Source organism: Xiphophorus couchianus, chromosome 11 (genome assembly GCF_001444195.1).
Source record: "Xiphophorus couchianus chromosome 11, X_couchianus-1.0, whole genome shotgun sequence".
Taxonomy (NCBI): Eukaryota; Metazoa; Chordata; class Actinopteri; order Cyprinodontiformes; family Poeciliidae; genus Xiphophorus; species Xiphophorus couchianus.
Genome location: NC_040238.1, coordinates 30,055,694 through 30,072,378, shown reverse-complemented (window position 1 = coordinate 30,072,378; position 16,685 = coordinate 30,055,694). Strand labels below are relative to the sequence as shown.

At 41.3% G+C, this 16,685-nt stretch overlaps 1 protein-coding gene across 1 annotated transcript; it reads left to right on the top strand.

The window, feature by feature from the left end:
* Positions 1 to 920: 920 nt before the first annotated feature.
* supt6h (SPT6 homolog, histone chaperone and transcription elongation factor) lies at positions 921 to 16,266 on the top strand. Its single transcript, XM_028030761.1, has 37 exons — positions 921 to 1,063; positions 2,579 to 2,689; positions 2,760 to 2,933; positions 3,327 to 3,400; positions 3,515 to 3,692; positions 3,774 to 3,855; positions 4,020 to 4,275; positions 4,365 to 4,466; positions 4,792 to 4,905; positions 5,021 to 5,110; positions 5,334 to 5,476; positions 5,598 to 5,743; positions 5,832 to 5,939; positions 6,062 to 6,342; positions 6,427 to 6,581; positions 7,061 to 7,256; positions 7,397 to 7,536; positions 7,661 to 7,778; positions 7,881 to 7,957; positions 8,355 to 8,490; positions 8,601 to 8,738; positions 9,329 to 9,496; positions 9,596 to 9,723; positions 9,896 to 10,103; positions 10,205 to 10,352; positions 10,462 to 10,604; positions 10,686 to 10,826; positions 10,973 to 11,168; positions 11,246 to 11,391; positions 11,542 to 11,634; positions 11,723 to 11,836; positions 11,933 to 12,057; positions 12,371 to 12,483; positions 12,570 to 12,647; positions 13,426 to 13,604; positions 13,955 to 14,226; positions 14,648 to 16,266. Exons 2-37 carry the CDS (start codon positions 2,590 to 2,592, stop codon positions 14,844 to 14,846), a joined length of 5,259 nt encoding a protein of 1,752 aa, XP_027886562.1. The 5' UTR covers positions 921 to 1,063; positions 2,579 to 2,589; the 3' UTR covers positions 14,847 to 16,266.
* The last annotated feature ends 419 nt before the right edge of the window (positions 16,267 to 16,685 follow it).

Here is a 16,685-nt window from a genome sequence, read left to right as displayed (position 1 = left end):
TTACAGGTTGAAAAAGACTTCTATCTCATTATTGTTTGTGATAAAGCAAAGGGTCAAATCTTTGGAGAAGCTGACTGCAGAGGAGCAAGATAGGTTTTGTGAAAATAACTTATAACTTTAATAACTAAAATGACTCTTGATATTTGTCATTAAAACTCAGGGGAAGGTCTAAGTTTTTTTTCCAAGGTAGCTCTTGGTTGGTCAAAATAGAGGTACGCCCTATTTGCATATATTAACAAAGAGAAACGCCTTCACTAGAAAAAGGGAATGCGCAACAATAAGGATTCAGATAGCTGCCCTGTTCTGCTTTTAAGCAACAGCTGTCTCCAAAGGATCCTTTGTTCTTTTAATTCTTTTGTCTCAGGTAAAGAATGTACTTCTTTGTACTCTGAAGTTTTCTTGTTAAATTCATACGGTGTTTTCTATTGAATTAAACTCTGTATCTCTGTGACGTCATTGAGCCTCGCCGTCTGTTTTTCCAGCCGTGACGGCATCCGCTCGGGACCCGGCTAACAGGAGGAAAAGAGAGCCATGCTGTTTCCAAAATTTAAGCTAACCTAATAAATTTCCTTCTTTAATACTACCACCACCATATTGGTAGATAATAGACGATGTGACTATGTGGACCATGAGTGTGTTGAATAAAGCGTTCAAATCAGTCATATTCTTATGATTATTACGATGATGATTATTATTACTATTAATGTTTTTAGTGATAGTTTAAAAAACAAAATATTTAAGTACACGTCTAGTCAAATTTATTTGAATTATTCCTCATCCCCTCTAGACTCAAGCAAGAGCCTTGGTTAAATTGTTTGCACGTTTGTTGGTTCCAAATGAGTGTCCACTACGTGGCGGTAATTCGCCATAGAGTTGGTGTACCACTTACACAAAAGAAGAAGATTAATCTTTTCCGGGACGCACAATTTTACATTACACCGGAATTGTCATCACGCCGCTTGTTCTCGGCCATTTTTAGTGGTGTAAGCTCAGAAACGCAAAACACAGCATTAAACAGTTTTTATTAAAATCATATTCGGACTATATCACCACACTGAGACGTGTAAGTTGAAATTCATTGTTGACCTTTTAGAAAGATGTCAACATTATGATGTATTGGTAACGGTCGTTAAATCTAACGCTGCTTGTTATTGTTCAAGCTAACGCACCGCTATGCTAAAGCGCTAGCTTGCTAATGGTTGCTTCCCAGGTTGGTTTCAGAAACAACGGTTTATTTTCCGCTACCGCGAACTTGTTGCAGCTGGAGTTCTACTGTTACGTTTAGTCATTAAAATGTCAATGAGACCGTTTTGCATAAAATCACCCCATTATAGAACGATTTGTCGTTAGCTAACTTGCTAACTTTGCTAGTAATGTTAGCGTAATTAAATTTTGTTGTTCTAAAGGGTTGTAACATGCCAGTTGTACTACTTATCATTCGTAAAAAGGAAATATTTAATTCTCACCAGGTAGCAGTATTTGCATATGTAGCTAGTTATTGTATTGGAGGCAGTTTGCCTTGTGGTTAATTCCGATGATGTTGGATCTACGCACTGCGACATACTGGTATTACACATATTTTTAAAAGCATTGCTGTAGTTTTCTTGTTGTAACGCAGGTGTTATAATTTATTGACTGAAAATAACGACTCACAGCAATCCCGGTTTTATCCCTGTATTAATCTATTAATGTTAATTCTCTGTGCCACAAATTAACAATCATTATGTAAAACTCTTAAGGGTTTTGAGGAAGGAAAGGACTTTTGAATCTCAGTCCTCCATTGCAGCGAGATTATCCTCTTATTGCTGCTGCTTTCTTAGCTAAATAAATGTAAAAAACAAAAAAAAAATACAAGGATTCGGTTCTCTTTCTGTTCCAAGTAGTGACATAAATATAATATTACACTTATGGGTTGTGTTTCTTTATTATCCGAACCATGACTTTCCAAACAGGCGATTTTCTTTCCTAGATGAAAGATAAATATGCAGAACTCTGCTTGATACAGTCAAAGAAAACTCTTCATTACTCTGTAAGATTTTCTTGCATTTTATCAAAAGGATTTTAACAGGGTTCATTTTAGTAGTTTTGAAACTATCTTTTTGAACCATTTTCAACATAACCAGCTGTTGCTGGCCTATTTCTGAGTCTAAGCTATTTTGATAAAATGCCACAGAATGTCCTGTAGTAAACAGTTTTTTGGAGGGTGAAAGGATTATATAGTACAAACCCTTCCCCGTCTGTAGCAACACACAGCTGGTCGACTGGCTCAAAGTTGACTGATTCATTTATCTGTTATTTTCAGGCTCAAAAACATCAAACGTCAGCCATAATGTTAAATTTAAAGCAAAGCCTTTTAAACTTTGCAAATAAATTCCGCAATTAATTGTTATAGTATCACTGCGGTAGGGATAATTGTTGCATTTCTGTTTCAAATAAAAGCAGTTGGATTGTGTTACACATTAATGTTTTAAAATGTTCAAATAAAATAATTGAAACATGACATGAGAACCTCTTGTTGACTGATGCATGTTTAGGTGTCAGGGAAGTCGTCATCCCACAGCATTGTGTGTTTTCCTAGGAACCGCAGCCATGTCAGACTTCATTGATAGCGAGGCTGAGGAATCAGAGGAGGAGTTTGAAGAGAGCGACCTGAAACCTAAGAAGACCCAGAGGTTCTTGGAGGAAGATGGTAAGATGTGAAAGCGTTAGCTTGAAATCCTTGAGGGCTTTCGGTTTTCCAATTTCTCATTTCACAACAGACGAAGAAGAGGATGTTGAGAACCCAGAGGAGCAGGATGAGCACGGAAATTTACGTGGACTAATTGACGACGATGATGATGAGGAGGGAGAGGGAGAAGAAGAGGCTGAGAAAAGCAACAGTGGTGGAGGAAGCGACTCAGAGGAGGAAGTAAAACATTGGCGGAAAAAGCGGAGTAAGTTCACTGGATGTTAATTTTAACGGTGCCTACTGTCACTAATGAAACTATTGAAGAGTGTAATTATTTGTAGATGTAATAAATGTCTTCTAACTGTGTTATTACATGGATTACGGCAGAGATGCTCTGATCAAGATTTTGTGGTTCTGTGTCTGACATTTGAATCGAAATATCTTACTTTACCGTTTAACTCTGTTTCTTTATCATTGTGTTAGATTTGCTAAAATGATTAAACCACAAAGGCATTGTTGGCTATACTGCTGCAGTTTTTCTTTTTTATATCGTCAGATGTATTTAGATTGAGAATGACATATAGTAAGTGTTTGAGCAAACACACTCAAGTCTCTTTCCTGTTGCCAAACCTTTCTCTTGTTTTTTTTTTTTTCGTAGCTTATGATGACTGCCTGGATGACGATGATCTTGACTTGATTGAGGAAAATCTGGGTGTCAAAGTGAAAAGGAGGGTAAGAAAATTAAATATTTTCGTCCTGTGTGGTTGCGTGTTGTAGACATGATGTTTCTGCTCATTTGTTGCCTCCCTTTTCAATCTCAAACCTGCTTATCGGCTTGTTTTATAGAAGAAGAAATACGACCGCGTTAAAATGCTGGATGACGATGAGGATGATGACGAGAAAGACTTGATCGCGGATGAGATTTTTCACGTTGACGGTGAGGGAGAGCTGGAGGACGGCGAAGCTGTCGACGAACCAATTCAACAAGCAGATGAGGAAGAAGAGGGGGAAGATGAAGAGTCAGGTTGGCAAAAAGATCTAAAAGAAGTTCTATTATTAATTTTATAGTTGTAACTCTCAATGTGAGTGTGTGTTTGACCCACAGATATAGATGATTTTATTGTGGATGATGACGGACAGCCCATCACCAAGAAGAGGGGAAAGAAGTTCTCAGGATACACAGACGCGTGAGTTTTAGATTTCTGCTGAAATTTCTTGTCCTAAAAATGTTTCCAGCAAGACGCTTTTGTATCTTTTTATGTTTTCTCTAAGAAATGAATCCATCAGTGTGAAAGTTTGACATCAGGAATCCCTGAAAGTATAAAAGCAGATTTTTCTTTTTGTTTTCCAGAGCCCTGCAGGAGGCCCAGGAGATTTTTGGTGGAGACTTTGACTTTGCCGACTTTGACGCAGACGCCTATGACCAGGGCGAAGAGGAAGAGGAGGATCAAGATGAAGAGGGCTGGGACCGGCCCAAGAAGCAGACCAAGAGGAGGCAGGGGAGGAAGAGCATCTTTGAGCTGTATGAGCCCAGCGAGCTGGAAAGCAGTCACATGACCGATCAGGACAACGAGATCCGCTCCACTGACATGCCAGAGAGATTCCAGGTCTGTGCTGCTGGTTCTGTTTGTGTAAACCCGATTTCCCATGTTGAACTTGGCGCTGTTGCTGGATCTGCTGCTGCTCTGTCCTGCAGTTGCGTTCAATCCCTGTTAAACCTGCTGAGGATGAGGAGTTGGAGGAAGAAGCAGAGTGGATCTTCAGACACGGGTTCTCCACTCTGACCATCTCCATGCAGGTACTGGTTTCGTTCCAGACCTCATTAAGCACAGACTGGTTATTGGAATCAAGATATAGAGGAGCTCTACCAGCTTTTCTGTTTAATTAAATCCAACAATTTATATAAACAGAAAAGCTGGAAGACAGTACCTACAGTTTTTTGTTGTAGATTTTATTTTTTACATTTTGTGTAAATACCCTGATGATGTGGTATTTTTATTCAAGATTATCATAGAGGCAGAGTCTAAAGACTTCATCCCTGTTTTGTCCACTTTTTGGGTCTAATTTTTGAGCTCCTTCTTCACAAAAAAAATATGTTCTTTCTTTTTTGATGACTGCTAAAGGAAAGCACCGACTATCTTGATAGAGGAACGACAACAAACTTCAGCAGGAAAGGACCCAGCACCATTGCCAAAATCAAAGAAGCCCTGAACTTCATGAGAAATCAACAGTTTGAGGTGCGGCGGGTTTCATTTAATCATGAAACTTCCAATAATTAATGAGTTGTTTCCATATGTTTAGTTTGAATCTAGAACCTGACAGATTTGTTTTATATTAAAACCTTTTCTTCAGGTTCCATTCATAGCTTTCTACAGAAAGGAATATGTAGAGCCAGAGCTGAACATCAACGACCTGTGGAAGGTGTGGCAGTGGGATGAAAAGGTATTCTTACAACTAGCTTCTCTCAAAGCAATTTATCACAAGTTCAACACTTAAATAATTATACTGCACACGTTCCTTCTAAATAAGCTTGATTATAAATATCATTTTAAATTTCCATTTGCATGATTTATTTATGTTTTTCTCTTTTCGCTCTCTACCAAAAACTGGATGACGAAAGTCTTCAATCTGTTACTGACTTTATTATTTTCCTTCCTCTGATCAGTGGACGCAGCTGAAAACCCGGAAACAGAACTTGACCCGTCTGTTCCAGAAGATGCAGTCCTTCCAGTTTGAGCAGATATCTGCAGACCCGGACAAACCGCTGGCTGACGGCATCCGTCCTCTGGACACAGCCGACATGGAGAGGTACTGCTTGTTTCTGACTGGACTTCACAGAAAAGCTAAAAATAAAGTTTATTTTTTAAAATGTATTCTTGTCTCCCTCTCAGTTCTGGTAAATTCAAATATCTTTTGTCACATTTTCAAGGCTGAAGGACGTGCAGACTCTTGAAGAGCTGAGCGATGTTTACAATCACTTTTTGCTCTACTACGGCCGAGACATCCCGAAGATGCAGAACGCGGCAAAATCCAAGAAGAAGAAGCTCAAGAAAATCAAAGAAGTCTCAGAAGATGGTAAGCAGGATTACACGAGAAAACCAATTTATTATTTCCTGGTAAGTTAAAACTTTGTTGGCTGTGTTCTGACTTTCTCTAATTTTAGGAGAGGAAGAGGAGTATGAGGTTGAAGAGGAGGAGGAGCAGAAAGGTCCTGACCTGAAGCTGGCGTCTCGTAGGGATATGTACAGCATCTGTCAAAGTGTTGGACTCGGTTAGCCACTTTTCCTGCTACTCATACCACCACGCCTATGTTGTATCAGAACAACACCGTTATATTTCTGTTTCCATTATCAGAACAACACCGTTATATTTCTGTTTCCATATTTCCACCAGACGGCCTGGCTAAAAAGTTCGGATTGACCCCAGAGCAGTTCGGAGAGAATCTGCGAGACAGCTACCAACGCCACGAGACGGAGCAGTTCCCCGCCGAGCCGCTAGAGCTGGCCAAAGATTACATCTGCAGTCAGTTCTCGACTCCTGAGGCGGTGTTGGAAGGGACCCGGTACATGGTGGCCATGCAGATTGCCCGAGAGCCGCTGGTCAGGCACGTCCTCCGTCAGACTTTCCAGGAGAGAGCCAAGATCAACACCAAACCTACAAAGAAAGGCAAAAAGGTACGAGAACAAGCAGAATGAGCTTTAGATGTGGGCATGTGGGAAAAAATAGTTTCCTAACTCATCTTTTTTTCTTTCCAACAGGAGGTAGATGAAGCTCATTTTGCATATTCCTTTAAATATCTGAAGAATAAACCTGTGAAAGAGCTGAATGGGGATCAGTTCCTGAAGATGTGCCTGGCAGAGGACGAGGGTCTTCTTTCCATTGATATCTGCATAGATCTAATAGGGGTCAAAGGGTAAGTTAACAATAACTTCCCCTTTACTCTGATACCCCTACTTAAAATCCAGTTTGATAAATTCACTTCAGTAATTACCTAATTAGAGTTAGCAAATAGTGGTTGTTTTTATGTAATTTACTCCTGGTTTAAATATGAGCGTTGCGTGAAGGCAACTAAATGTTTGTGACTTTCATCTAATACATTTATGACTTTTCATTTGAAAAAAATAGAGAACTTTATTTTTTTATTTTGTTTTAAAAATACACACTACTTTGACATTGGTTTATTAGCTCTACTTCAGTTTTTTGTACATTACTGACAATGTTACTGAACTTATAGAGGGAAATAAAGAGGTTAAAATGATAAACTCTGAGTTTTTAAGCAACCGTTGATTTCCTAACTCATCTCTCTTGGTAAACTTCAAAGCTTTAAAGTCAGTAATGATAAGCTGAAGCTCACGTTCTCTCCCCACGCCCGTGTTTTCATCTGTTTTGTAGGTATGCTGGAGACCAGACCTACTTTGATGAGATCAAGCAGTTTTACTACAGGGACGAGTTCAGCCACCAGGTGCAGGAGTGGAACAGGCAGCGAACTCTCGCCATAGAGAGAGCTCTCAACCAGTTCCTTTACCCCCAGATGGCCAAGGAGCTCAAGAGCAAACTGATTGCTGAGGCTAAAGAGAGCATCGTCAAGGTAACGGCTCAGAAAATCCACAATAAGCCTTTCAACATTCGCTAGAGTTTTACATCAGATTACCACCAAAGCAAACTTCTTGCTGATATATTTTTCTGAGATGGTTATTAAATAACTTGTTTCTCATTTGTTTTTAAAAGTCCTGCTGCCGCCGGTTGTATAACTGGCTGAAGGTGGCTCCTTACCGGCCCGACCAGCAGGTGGAGGAAGATGATGACCTGATGGATGAGAGCCAGGGGAAAGGCATCCGTGTGCTGGGTGTGGCCTATGCTCCCAGCAGGTTGGTATTCAGTAGTTATTTATCTTTTGCTAAAATTTATACAATGCAAGTTAAGTTTGAAGATAGAAAATCAGGTAGCGTTTGCTTGTGGAGGAGTTTTAAAGATTTCTGTTTCCTCTGACAGAGACACACCAGTTTTCTGTGCTTTGATCAACGGGGATGGAGAGGTGGTGGACTTCCTTCGCTTGCCGTACTTCATGAAGAGGAGGAATGCCTTCAGGGAGGATGAGAGAGAGAAAAAGGTTCAAAAGGAGGAATTGGTGTCAATCTTAGATGTTCAGATTCGATCTCTGAGTTTATTTTTGAAATATTCCCCTTTTTTCTGTTGTCTCCATCACCTACAGGCTCATGACGTTGAAAATCTGAAGAGATTTCTTTCCAGCAAGAAACCTCATGTGGTGGCTGTTGCTGGGGAGAATCGGTGAGAAATTGGTTATTTTATTACATCAGTGTCTATTGATACCTACGGGATAAAGGATTTTCAATAAAGTATTAAAAATGTATCATTTTCAACACTTAAATAACATGATTTTGTGGCCAAATAAATTGTTGTTCCTAACATTTCAGTGCAGAATTTTGTTCCAACTGCATCCTCCATAATAGTTTCATTTCACATCCTTTGTGTGGATCTACAAGCCATAGTTATAAGTAATAGTAGGCTCCACGCTCTTCTAAACTGAGATTTTTATTTTACCCACGCTAGCATCCCGGCAGCTAAATATAACTGAACAGGAAATGCTGAGTGTACTTTAGGAAATTATCAGATTTATTAGAAGTTATGACGGATATACGAGGCTAAATATGAGCCTTCTGTGCAGAGATGCTCAGATGATCATGGAGGACATCAAGAGGACCATCAGTGAGCTGGAGCAGGAGTCTTCCCTGCCGGCCGTCGGAGTGGAGCTGGTGGACAACGAACTGGCCATGCTGTACATGAACAGCAAGAAGTCAGAGGTAAATTCTTGATTAATCCTGCAGACTGAGTTTTATGTAACATTTTAACCATCAGCGGGTTTTTTATTGTTATGTTGCTGGTTTTTATCAGAACCTTCTTATTTTTGCAGAATGATTTCAGGGATTACCCTCCCTTGCTGCGACAAGCCGTCTCCGTCGCCAGGAAGATCCAGGATCCTCTGATAGAATACGCTCAGGTCTGCAGCACTGATGAAGACATTCTCTGCCTCAAGTTACACCCACTGCAGGTGAGACATCCAGGAGGCTGATTCATTAACTTCAACCCTTAAATCACATTTACTACTGTAACAAAAATGCTCACTTCAACTTCGCTGGACAGCAATGACTTCAAACCTTTTAGAAGTAGTGTTTTTATATTGGTTTTGTTTTTTATTTACTTCCAAATAAGACCAGACTTATGATCAGTCATTTCACCATAATTTTGTGCGCATTTTTCTCATTTGCTGCTCATTCAGTGAACGTTTTGTGACCAGGAAGTGCTTGATTGCAATATGACACCCATTTTTCCAATTTTCTTAAATGCACAACATTTCTAAAACAACCAATGAAAAGTTTTTGTCGGTGAGCCTCTCTCACGTGGTGCGAGAGGCTCTGGAGAGAGTTTTGGAGATGGGAAGAGAACGGAGCGCAGTGATGTTTTGGATTTTACTAGGAGTGTTAGTTAGAGTTCATAAGTGTGTGCAGACCCACTACCTTAGAGGGCTAATGCTAATAAATAGACTTGGATTTTTTTATGCTCATCATTTTATGTTTTGTTTGTCAAACAGACATGGCGTACACATAAAGCACATATTCACAAATGATTGTTCTTTCTTAGGAACATGTGGTGAAGGAGGATTTGCTTAACGCTCTCTACTGTGAATTCATCAACCGGGTCAACGAGGTCGGTGTGGATGTGAACCGAGCGATTGCCCATCCCCACACTCAGAGTCTGGTCCAGTATGTCTGCGGTCTGGGACCAAGGAAGGGAGCCCACCTCCTCAAGGTCAGGATTTTACCGTTCATCTCAATTAAAATCAGACATTTCTTCATAATGTCTTGCCTACGGATCATCTGAGCGCCGTGTTTGTTTTTATCTGAGCAGATCTTAAAGCAGAACAACACTCGTCTGGAGAACAGAACGCAGCTGGTTACGATGTGCCACATGGGACCCAAAGTTTTCATCAACTGCGCTGGTTTCATCAAGATCGACACGGCATCACTTGGCGACAGGTTGGTGCAATAACCTGGGATTTCTAACAATAAAACTGTTTGAAACTTTATTTTACACAGGTTTTATCTGATAGACAAACAGAAAAGCAGAAATGTTGATATCTATGGTATACTGTTGCACCGGTTTTTGTTTTTTTTTTAATCGACATCTTCTCTCTGAAACTCACGACAGTACGGACTCCTACATAGAAGTGCTGGACGGTTCTCGGGTCCACCCTGAGACGTACGAGTGGGCTCGCAAGATGGCCGTCGATGCCCTTGAGTACGACGAGTCTGCAGAAGATGCAAACCCAGCCGGAGCTCTGGAGGAGATCCTAGAAAACCCGGAACGCCTTAAGGATCTGGACCTGGACGCCTTCGCTGAGGAGCTGGAGAGACAGGTCAGTGTGAGAGGAGATGCTCAGACGGTGAAAACGTTGTCAGAGTGAAATAAAGCTGAGGAGGCGAGCCGTCTCTTTCTGCTCGTTTCCTCTACCTGTAGGGCTACGGCAACAAGGGAATCACACTTTATGACATCCGAGCAGAGCTGAGCTGCAGGTACAAAGACCTTCGGGTTCCTTACAGAGTTCCCAACACAGAGGAGGTCTTCAATCTGCTCACCAAGGAAACCCCAGAGACCTTTTATATCGGTACACATAGACTCCCAACAATCAGCAAACCTCTTTGCAGTAGAAATCCTAAACCCCACAGGTGAAAATGTGTTCCATTATTTACATTTCTGCACCCTTTTTCTTCCAGGTAAGCTAATAACGAGTGTAGTGACCGGTATAGCTCACCGGCGGCCCCAGGGAGAGAGCTACGACCAGGCCATTCGGAACGACGCTACAGGCCTGTGGCAGTGTCCCTTCTGCCAGCAGGACAATTTCCCCGAGCTGAGTGAGGTACCAGAGCCGCTAAAAGGAAACAAATGAACTCTCAGAGCTGAGAGTCGTCTTTGTTCCTGACATTTTCTCTTTGTTTAGGTGTGGAATCACTTTGACAGCGGCTCCTGTCCCGGTCAGGCCATCGGTGTTCGGAGCAGGTTAGATAACGGCGTCCAGGGATTCATTCCAACCAAATTTCTGAGCGACAAAGTGGTGAAACACCCCGAGGAGAGGGTCAAGGTGAATCCATGTTTCATGGATGGTTTGATTTGCTGACTTTTTTTTCTTTTGTTTACTTCACCTGCAAAAAAGAACTCCACTACCAGTTCTATAAACCTTTAACTTGTGTGATTTAAAAAAAAAAAAATGTTTGTCTTTTGCCTCAGGTGGGCATGACGGTTCACTGCAGGATCATGAAGATCGACATCGAGAAGTTCAGCGTTGACCTCACGTGCCGCACCTCAGATCTGATGGACAAGAACAACGAGTGGAAGCTTCCCAAGGACAGCTACTACGACTTTGACACGGAGGCTGAAGACCAGAAACTGGATGAAGAGTTCAAAAAGAAACAGCAGCGCACACGTTAGTGTAAACAAAAAGAGCTTATACACACGTTCAATCGAGCTCCTTACTAATGCAGTTCTGGTTTCTCCCCTCAGCATACATAAAGCGTGTGATCGCCCACCCCAACTTCCACAATATCAGTTTCAGCCAGGCAGAGAAGATGATGGAGACGCTGGACCAGGGAGACCTGATCATCAGGCCCAGCAGCAAAGGGGAGAACCATCTGACCGTCACCTGGAAAGTAAGCGAGACAGACGGGAACATGGGGATGGGGAAATAATTCAGCTGGTAAAAAAAGAAAACGTACATCTCAAAATAAACTATGCTTCGGATTACTTTTATTAATCCATTCTTGTTTAATTTGTCTCCATTCTCTGTGTTTGGGTATTAGGTGGCAGATGGCATCTACCAGCATGTGGATGTGAGGGAAGAAGGCAAAGAAAATGCTTTCAGCTTGGGCCATACACTCTGGATCAATACTGAAGTGAGTTATTTTGCTTCACATTTTACGTTTGGAAATATTTTTGTGGTTGCCACGTCTTTTAAAGATGACTTGTTGTACCGCTCTGCAGGAATTTGAAGATCTAGATGAAATTACAGCTCGATACATTCAGCCGATGGCCTCGTTTGCACGAGATCTGTTGGGACATAAATACTTCCAGGATTGCAGCGGAGGAAGTAAAGAGGTATACATCGATTTTCTTTTTCTATTGTCTTTAGATTGTCACTTATTTATAGTCCTCTGTCTTCTCATGCCGTTTGTTTTGTTCTGTCTTTGATAGAAAATGGAGGAATTATTGATCAGGACAAAGCGAGAGAAGCCGACTTTCATTCCTTACTTTATTTCAGCCTGCAAAGACCTGCCAGGAAAGTTTATTTTGGGCTACCAGCCTCGTGGAAAACCTCGGTAGGTCGAATTTCTCGTTGTAATAATGGCTTAGTGAAATGATTTTACAAAGAACACTGAGACGGACAGATTCTGATGAAAAGTTTGAGGTGGACTCTTTGGGCCTAACAAACCACCATCCTCCACAGAACGTCAGGCAGAAAGCAACTCTTAACTTTACTGTACCTCTAAATAAACTCATCTTTCAGTAATAAGAAATAAAACAATAATCTGAACTATTTTAATTGGGGCAGAAGAAAAGCAAAATGGAGAAAATCCTATAAAATATACTGTGTTAAAGCTAAATGTTCTTGTTTTTCCCTTCTGCCTGTAGAGTTGAGTATGTGACCATCACCCCAGATGGTTTCCGCTACCGTTCCCAGATCTTTCCCACAGTGAATGGACTCTTTCGATGGTTTAAGGACCACTATCAGGAGCCGGTGCCAGGTACTGAAGCAATAACTTCCACTCTAAGAGCCTCATAAATCCGTTAAAAGCACCACAGAGGTCTGACATTTTCTCCCCCTTTAAAGGTATTACTCCCACCAACAGCAGCAGAACCAGAACCCCTGCATCACTAAATGCAACGCCAGCCAATATTAACATTGCAGGTGAGTCCAGATTCTGTCCACACTAAAAGCCTGGTGCATTTTTTATTGCAACATATTCCCTGCAGGGTTCGTGCAGGTGCTTGAAATCCTTGAAAATGTTTGCAAGGGTTGGAAAGTGCTTGATTTCTGCGTAAAGTCCTTGAAAGTACTTGATATTCAAACTGTGCAGTTTGATTAGAAATGTTGGAAACAACATTTTCATACACCCAATAATAAAAAGATGGATCTTTTTTTTTTACGCTTTCTAGAGTTGAATCAGTCTTTTCTTGTTTTGACAGTTAGAACAAGCAGATTAAATAGAAGATACATTTTCTTTTTGTAACTTTAAATAGTTTGCTAAGTACTTAATTTGAGCAGGAAGGTTTTTTATTGTAACATCATGAATAGCTATTATTTCTAATGGCTCAATTGATTTGTGTTATCGGAATAAAAGTTGGGTTATATTTTAACGTTAAACAACGTTATTAAAATTACGGGATTTTTTTTGTTGAATTAGTTCTTAGTTTAGTCAGAACTAATTGACTAAACTTAACTAGTTTAATTAAAGTCGTTTGACTAAACTAGTAGTACTAGAAAAGTGAAATAGACTTTTCAAAACTTTTATTTTTATTTTTGTTTACCCTAGAATTTAGAATACTATCACAATAACAGTAACAAATAAAATCATATAATAGTGAATAATTCAGTTGTTTTTTCTCCAAAGCTGGAAAAGCTTGAAGTTAAAAAGTTATTGAATTTTACAATAAGTGTACAAACTCTGTCCCTCCTTCCTCCTCAGACTTAACGCGAGCCGTCAACGCCCTCCCACGCAACATGACTTCCCAGATGTTCAACGCCATCGCCGCGGTGACGGGCCAGAACCAGAACCCCAATGCCACCCCTGCACAGTGGGGCTCCAGCCAGTACGGCTACGGCGGCAGCACAGGAGGAGGGGGAGGCAGCTCCTCTGCTTATCATGTAACTGTTGGGGCTTAAAGCAAACTGAATAAAGCTTCATTTCGTGATTTCTAGAGGATGCAGCAGTTTATTTGTGACGATGAAAGATACAAGACGACCTGAGCTCTTGTGGTATTAGTGAACAGGAGCCTTAGAGAAAATCGCTGCAGCTCAGGATAATGTCACCTTCTGTTTATGTACAGCGTTACCAAGAGTAAGTGAAATATTAGCAGTAAGACATCAAATCAGTGATCAGCTGTGGAAGCTAAGACTTTATTAAACACCGAAGCCGAGTCATTTTGAGATAATTACAGCTGCACTTCATCCACACATATCAAAGGATTTAATTCTGAGCTATTTGTTTCTCGCAGGTGTTTGCGACACCACAGCAGCCCATGGCGACGCCCATGATGACGCCCAGTTACTCCTACACAACGCCCAGCCAGCAGCCCCTCGGCACTCCTCAGTATCCGGGCTCCACCCCCCAGTCCTCACACGTACACGCCCACCCACACCTGCCACATCCCAGCCATCACGGCGCTCCCAGCAGCCACCACGGCCACGCCTCCGGCACGCCGTCGTCGTCCTCTTCGTCCCGCAGAGGAACGCCGCAGCAGCAACAGCCGACGCCGCCGCAGCCAAAGTGAGTTCATCTCCTGAAACACTTATTTTGTTCTCAACAGTTAATCAATGATTGTCAATTAATGGTTTGTTAGATTAAAATTTGTCCCAACTGATTAATTAATAACCAGAGGTGAAGTAGTCATCTAGGAGTAGCACTACTTACATTTTTTTTTACTCAAGTAAAAAGTAGCCGTCCAAGAAATTACTCACGTACACGCCGTCTTCATTCAAGAGAAAACTCAGGTTTTTTAGAAAATAGCTACTTGGCAATTAATCATTAGTTGACCTATAAGATCAGTGAACTTTATATTAAATCAATAATCGATACCTTGCGTCCCTGTACTGAACTGATACTTTTCTGACTGTGTTGGTGTTCTGCCACTAGGTGGCGGTGGGGAACCTACAATCCTGACATCCCTCTCTCTCTCTTCCCCCTGCAGGCCGAGCAGCAGTGCCTCCTCCTCCACGGCGGTTGACTGGGGCAAGATGGCCGAACAGTGGCTGAAGGAGAAAGAAGCAGAGGACAGGAAGAAGACCCAGAGGATGACGCCGCGGCCTTCGCCCAGCCCCATGATCGAGAGCACGCCCATGTCGCTCGCCGGAGACGCCACGCCCCTGCTGGACGAAATGGACCGATAGGACACAGAGGGGGGCGTTGCTGCACCCCGTCACCCCCTCTACTTCATCCTTTGTACTGCCTCACCTGGATAACCTTTCACCCTTTATTCCGTTCAGGTATTCATGCAGCAGTCGACATGGTGTCAACATTCATGCCACCTCATTTCCTGCTGTCATCTCATACCAGGTGTTTCATGTCCTCTCCTTTTGCCAGTCTCCTCTGGCTGCAAAGTGTTTTTGCATGTCATGCAGAAAAGTAGTACAAAGATATATATATAAAAAAAAGAAATACTTGAAGTTTCAGTTACATTTGGGAAATGGACCTGCACAGACACTGACAGACAAGCTGTCCTATCTTTGGTTCTGCTTTTAGTTTGATCTTTGAGCGGTTTTGGCTGAAGGGAAGCGTCGACATGTGGAGTTTTGAAAGCAGTTGCCAAAACAACGCTTTGCCAAGCCAATCAGGAAATTTAATATTTGTACGGAAATGCGTCAGTATGAATAAAGACTTCTTTTTTTTCTTTGAACTTTAAGACTCTGCTCGTCACATCTGTCAAAATAAACACAAACTTAACTGCACAGACTGATAGCGAGTTAACGGAGCGGGGTTTCTAAAGGACAGACATGGGCTAATGCTAATTGTGTTATGATCAGCTGACTTTGAGCCCTGGTACAAATCCCCTGATGTGAACATGAGCAACATGCCTCTCTGGAAACAGTGGTTCCACTTAGTTACCTTTTTGTTGTAGAAGTTGTTGATATTTTTATAGGAAACTGAGATGTTTGACAAAATCCTAGTTTTGTCAGTGACACGTCTTCAAGTTTATCCGAACTCGATGCATTTTAAATGTTTCCGGTTTCACTTTACCTGGAGTTACGTTTACCACTCTAACTCGTCATGAGACAGTATCAGCAAAATGTTTCACACCTGCAGCTGTGAATTTACGATGCTTCAGTGGATGGTTTAGTTTTTGCAACACTACTGGAAGAAGATCCGATCAGACAGATTCCTGCCTACTCTGTTCATATTCCCAACTCTGTAATATTCAGAACTGCACGCATTTATTTCAGTAGAATGAATATAATATAAAAAAAGCACATTCTGTGATCGTATTTTTGGCATTTCAAGGCCGCTCTGCTTCCCTCTTGACCCGTGTCTGTGTCCCACAGTACAGTCTGTGTCCCAAGCAAGCAGCACTGGTTTGTAATGGTGTGCTTAAATCTGCGTTGTGCAACGTATCATGGTTTCATGAGATGCATTTTCTTTTAAAATAATGTTTTTAAGTAAGCAGACTTGGTTTGAGTTGCCAGGTTACGATACTGAACCTGAGGGACTGGTTGGTTGTCAGCAGCTGTTGGTTCTGGTAGAGAAATGTCGTCTCTGATTCTGCTGATGACCTTTTCTATCTGATATCTCTTTAATAAAAGTGTTCATAGTAAACTCTTTGTCTTGTTCATGCCTAATTAAAAACACAGAACCTATGGAGATGGGATTAAAGTATCAATATGTTTGGTGCAACCGTTTTAACTGTAAAGTATTTGGTGATTCTTTCATGAAACTAGTAATGGAAATATAGGCACTTGATTCTTGGGGTTTGCAAATATTAACTTATTATTGGCGTTAGTAATTCTTAGCCTAAAACCAATGAGCTGAAATAAAATTTTTATGTATTTTCCAGGCACAAAGTATCATTTTTAGCACAATTATGAAGCATAACTTCAAAGAAATTTGACTTACAATTGGGGTTCTGTCTCTTTAAGAAGCTCTTACTCTTTCCAACACAATGTTTTTCCATTAAGCCTTTTGCAATATTTTTACCTGCGTTGGATTGAGAAGTAGCTCCTATGATGAGGTCAGCA

Coding starts and splice junctions, on each gene's coding strand:
- supt6h (XM_028030761.1), top strand. CDS start 2,590: ATGTCAGACTTCATTGATAGCGAGGCTGAGGAATCAGAGGAGGAGTTT. Junction 4,467..4,791: donor CTCTGACCATCTCCATGCAG/GTACTGGTTTCG, acceptor TGACTGCTAAAG/GAAAGCACCGACTATCTTGA. Junction 14,227..14,647: donor CCGACGCCGCCGCAGCCAAA/GTGAGTTCATCT, acceptor TTCCCCCTGCAG/GCCGAGCAGCAGTGCCTCCT.